This window comes from Verticillium alfalfae, genomic scaffold (assembly GCF_000150825.1).
Source record: "Verticillium alfalfae VaMs.102 supercont1.7 genomic scaffold, whole genome shotgun sequence".
Classification (NCBI taxonomy): domain Eukaryota; kingdom Fungi; phylum Ascomycota; class Sordariomycetes; order Glomerellales; family Plectosphaerellaceae; genus Verticillium; species Verticillium alfalfae.
Window position 1 is genome coordinate 823907 of NW_003315032.1, and position 3630 is coordinate 827536.

General features: G+C 57.2%; 2 protein-coding genes across 2 annotated transcripts; both read left to right on the forward strand.

Annotated features, from left to right (window-relative positions):
- On the forward strand, nt 1–1606 carry VDBG_06068 (conserved hypothetical protein; the record flags this gene model as incomplete). Its single annotated transcript, XM_003003580.1, has 2 exons — nt 1–318; nt 385–1606. 2 exons carry the CDS (start codon nt 176–178, stop codon nt 1604–1606), a joined length of 1365 nt encoding a protein of 454 aa, XP_003003626.1.
- A 261-nt stretch (nt 1607–1867) lies between these two features.
- Nucleotides 1868–3051, forward strand: VDBG_06069 (hypothetical protein; the record flags this gene model as incomplete). Its single annotated transcript, XM_003003581.1, has 2 exons — nt 1868–1886; nt 1975–3051. 2 exons carry the CDS (start codon nt 1868–1870, stop codon nt 2985–2987), a joined length of 1032 nt encoding a protein of 343 aa, XP_003003627.1.
- Between the last annotated feature and the right edge of the window lie 579 nt (nt 3052–3630).

The following is a 3630-nucleotide window of genomic DNA, read 5'->3' on the forward strand; positions in this document are numbered from 1 at the left end:
CATCGGCGAAGGATCCAACGTGACTTCGCCTTCGCGCAACCCGGAGATTGACATCATCTTCTTCGGGAAAAAGGTTGCTGAGGAGGTGGGATTCGACAAGATCCGGCGCCAGCTGTCAAAGGTTGAGGACCTGAGGATCGTCATCCTGGATGGCATGCGGATTGCGTGGGACGTCATGTTCGAGGATGGCGGTCGCGGAGTCAAAGACACCAGCCCTTTGATTTTCGAGCTGGATCTGAGTAGGAACTTGTTTGAGAGTTTTGGGACGGTCGTCAGGATCTGTCGAGAGTTGGAGGGGCTGAAGAGTCTGCGGCTCAAGTAAGCTTCTACTGTCATTTTCGCCCGCGATGCCTTTCAAGGGCCAGTACTGACTCCGACTCGCAGCGGCAACCGGTTTCAGATCATCCACCCAGAGTCGGAACCTACGATCAGGAGTGCCCTCGAAGCCTTCAAGGAAGTCAAGGAGCTCGAGCTTGAAGAAACCCTGCTTTCCTGGGAGAGCATCTGCGAGATCGCATCGAATTTTCCAGTACTCGACCGGCTCAGTGGCAGCCTCAACCATTTCACTTCAATTCCCGAGGCCAATCTTTCTACCTTGGCGTCGACTTTGACGACCGTTGACCTTGAATACAATGAATTGACATCCCTCGCAGACATTGCCCCCCTCGCCTCCCTTAAAGCCCTCCGAATCCTACATCTCAAGGGCAACAGCATTTCCGCCATCCGATCGCACCCGGACGCGCCTCCGCCCATCTTCGCGCCGTCCCTCACCTACATTGATGTCTCTTACAACGCCATCTCTTCCTGGTCCTTCATCGACGCCCTGCCGACATCCGCACCGAGTCTCACAGCCCTCCGCCTCTCCAACAACCCCCTCTGGGCGAACCCCGTTCCCGGTGCCGCGCGCCCTGCAGGAGACGACCAAGACGCCGCTGCCAGGACAACGGACGAGGCGCACATGATCACCACGGCCCGCCTTCCCTCGCTCAAGACGCTCAACTTCGCCACCATCACGCCTCAGGACAGGACGAACGCGGAGCTCTTCTACCTCTCAGCATCGCGAAGCAGCTCGCCGCTGCGCCGGAGGAGAACGAGGCGCGCGTGCTGGAGCAGCACCCGCCGCTGTTTTGGGGCGCTGTGCGCCTTCTACGGCGAGCCCGACATTGTGCGCCGCGATGAGGTGGACCCGTCTTTCCTGGAGGCGAGGGTCGTGCGCGTACAGTTTGTACCCGGGGCTGGCGTGGCGGCGCAGGAGACGGAGACGGAGATCCCCAAGTCGTTTGATGTGTACGCTGTCAAGGCGATTGCGGGCCGGATGTTTGCAGTGCCGCCGCTGGCGATCAGGCTTGTGTGGGAGACGGGGGAGTGGGATCCTGTAGGTGGGTTTGACGAGGAGCTCGGTGATAGCAGTGATGAGGAGGGCGAGGGCTTGGAGGCCGACCTGGCGGTGGAGATTGAGGCGGCCAAGGGGTTTGGAGAGGATGTTGAGCTGAGGAAGGGGGGCCGGTGGGTGAAGAGGGAAGTGGAGCTTGCGGACGGGCCCCGGCAGTTGGGATTCTGTGTTGATGGGCTGTCAGCAAGGATACGGGTGGAAACTCGGCAATAGAGCGTCTGTTGGGCTTGCTGATGCTGGAAGCGGCTCACCGTACATGATGGCGGACAATCATGGTGGCACACACGGGGACAAACTTGAATGATGATTATAAAATGCTTCTGCCTGCTCATCCGTGGCGTAGAGAAGGGCGATTCACTTGCTTGGACTTTCTTGATCATGTTCGCTGGGGGCTGTATATTTTAGACCTGTTCCTGGCATTCCGTTCAGATTCGACAAGGACATCATGTCCAACGTAGAGCCTCGAAGGGCTCCATGGCATCGTCGACCCAGGGTTGGCCTCCAACACTCAAAGCACAACCCACGAAACGTGGATGTCTCCAATGGGGCTGTCATCGACTCGACACCTGATACTCGAACAGATGAAGTCCACAACAAACAAAAAACGACACATGCTTCAAGTCACCAGGCTCAAGATCGCAAGGCATCTCTTGAGGCCTTGGTGATACAGAAGCCGCCTGCTCGACAGCCCACACCGGCCGTTTGCAACAAGCCCGTGCCGGGAATCATCGGCATCAAACCTGCTGTCAACGAGGACCAGAGCCTCAATATCGATGCGAGTCTCCGTCCCACGTACTTTCTCATGCGCCCAGGGCCAGGCCATACCCGATGCATCGTGCCACTGATCCCTCTTGATCTCCTGCCACAGCACATAAACATTACCGGCCTGCCACGATATTTGTCTCCCGCCCAGACGAGCCGCATGTCCAGCGTTGGCACATACGCAAAGGCAGAAAATACGCCTTGCTACGAGCTAGACATAGGACAGCCCAGTGACACCGACGAAGGGCTCACTAGAGAGGAGACTGTTCAGAGTGCCAATGCCAGCCCGGAACGCGTGCTAACTGAGGAGATCCCTCGCATCGTACTCAATCCAGTCGTCTCTTCAGGTGGTAAGCCCTCGCCGCCTTTACTCGCGTTCGAAGCGGGCACTGCCGCCACTTCAGCGCACCACCACCACCGTCACGCCCAGTCGGCGAAGCTCAAGGCAGGACGCGGGAATTACTGTCGTCACTACTGCCACCATGGGACCTGCAAGTGGGGATCACGCTGCCGTTACCAGCACATAATGCCGAGCACGTCTTCGGGACTGGCGGAGGTTGGACTCAAGAACTTTCCGGCTTGGTACCGCGCTGTACTAGTCAACCTGCAAAGTGCTGGCAGAATGCATTACCACCACGAGATGCAAGCTGACAAAGTGGAGGGGCATGAGAGAGGACGATGGGTGGGACAGGGCATGGCGGAGCACCAGACTAGAGGCGGGAATGTGGAGGTGGAGCGTTTGAGGCAGGAGACGAACGGCTATTGTGCTACGAGCGTCGCAGGAACGGTGCACCAGAGCCTGGCTCAGCAGAGACTGGTTGACTTGGACTAGAAGCTGCCACATACGGGCCTGGGAAGGGGGCTCAAGTATCTTGGACATGTTCAGAATCACAAGCCATGCTGCTCGATAGGAAGTACACGCAAAGCTTGTCGTTTCGGACCACTGGCACCAATCTTGCTGGGAACGGCATTGAGCCTCGTCGTATTACAGCCACCGCTTATGTCCGCCAACATCTCCAAGCCGGCGCACCCCAGAACTTAATCCCTTATGGCCCTTTTAACCAGCCAAGCGGCTACCGAATCGATATGTCCAGTAATGAACGGGTTCTGTTTGTAATCTGATCATGTTGTGACACGTCGTCATCCTCTCTTCAGGCCAGTGGTGTGTTTCGTTGACAGTGCAAAATGGAGTTTACCACACCGACGACATTTAAGTCCGGGCCTCCGGCGCGGATCTAGGGCAGTGTCAAACAAACCCGACCGGCCTACTCGGCCGGCTACCGGCGATTAAGCATTGGGCGACCATATGACGCACATGATCAATGAAAACATCTCGATGGCGTTGAGGCTCGAACGGAGGCCGGAACTAAGAAGTAGTGATGAGAGTGGTACCGATATTCTGCATGGTAAGAAACGCTTCATCGCGATGCAACACGAATTTGGATGTCGCATTTTGGGTGGACTCCCCAGGACCA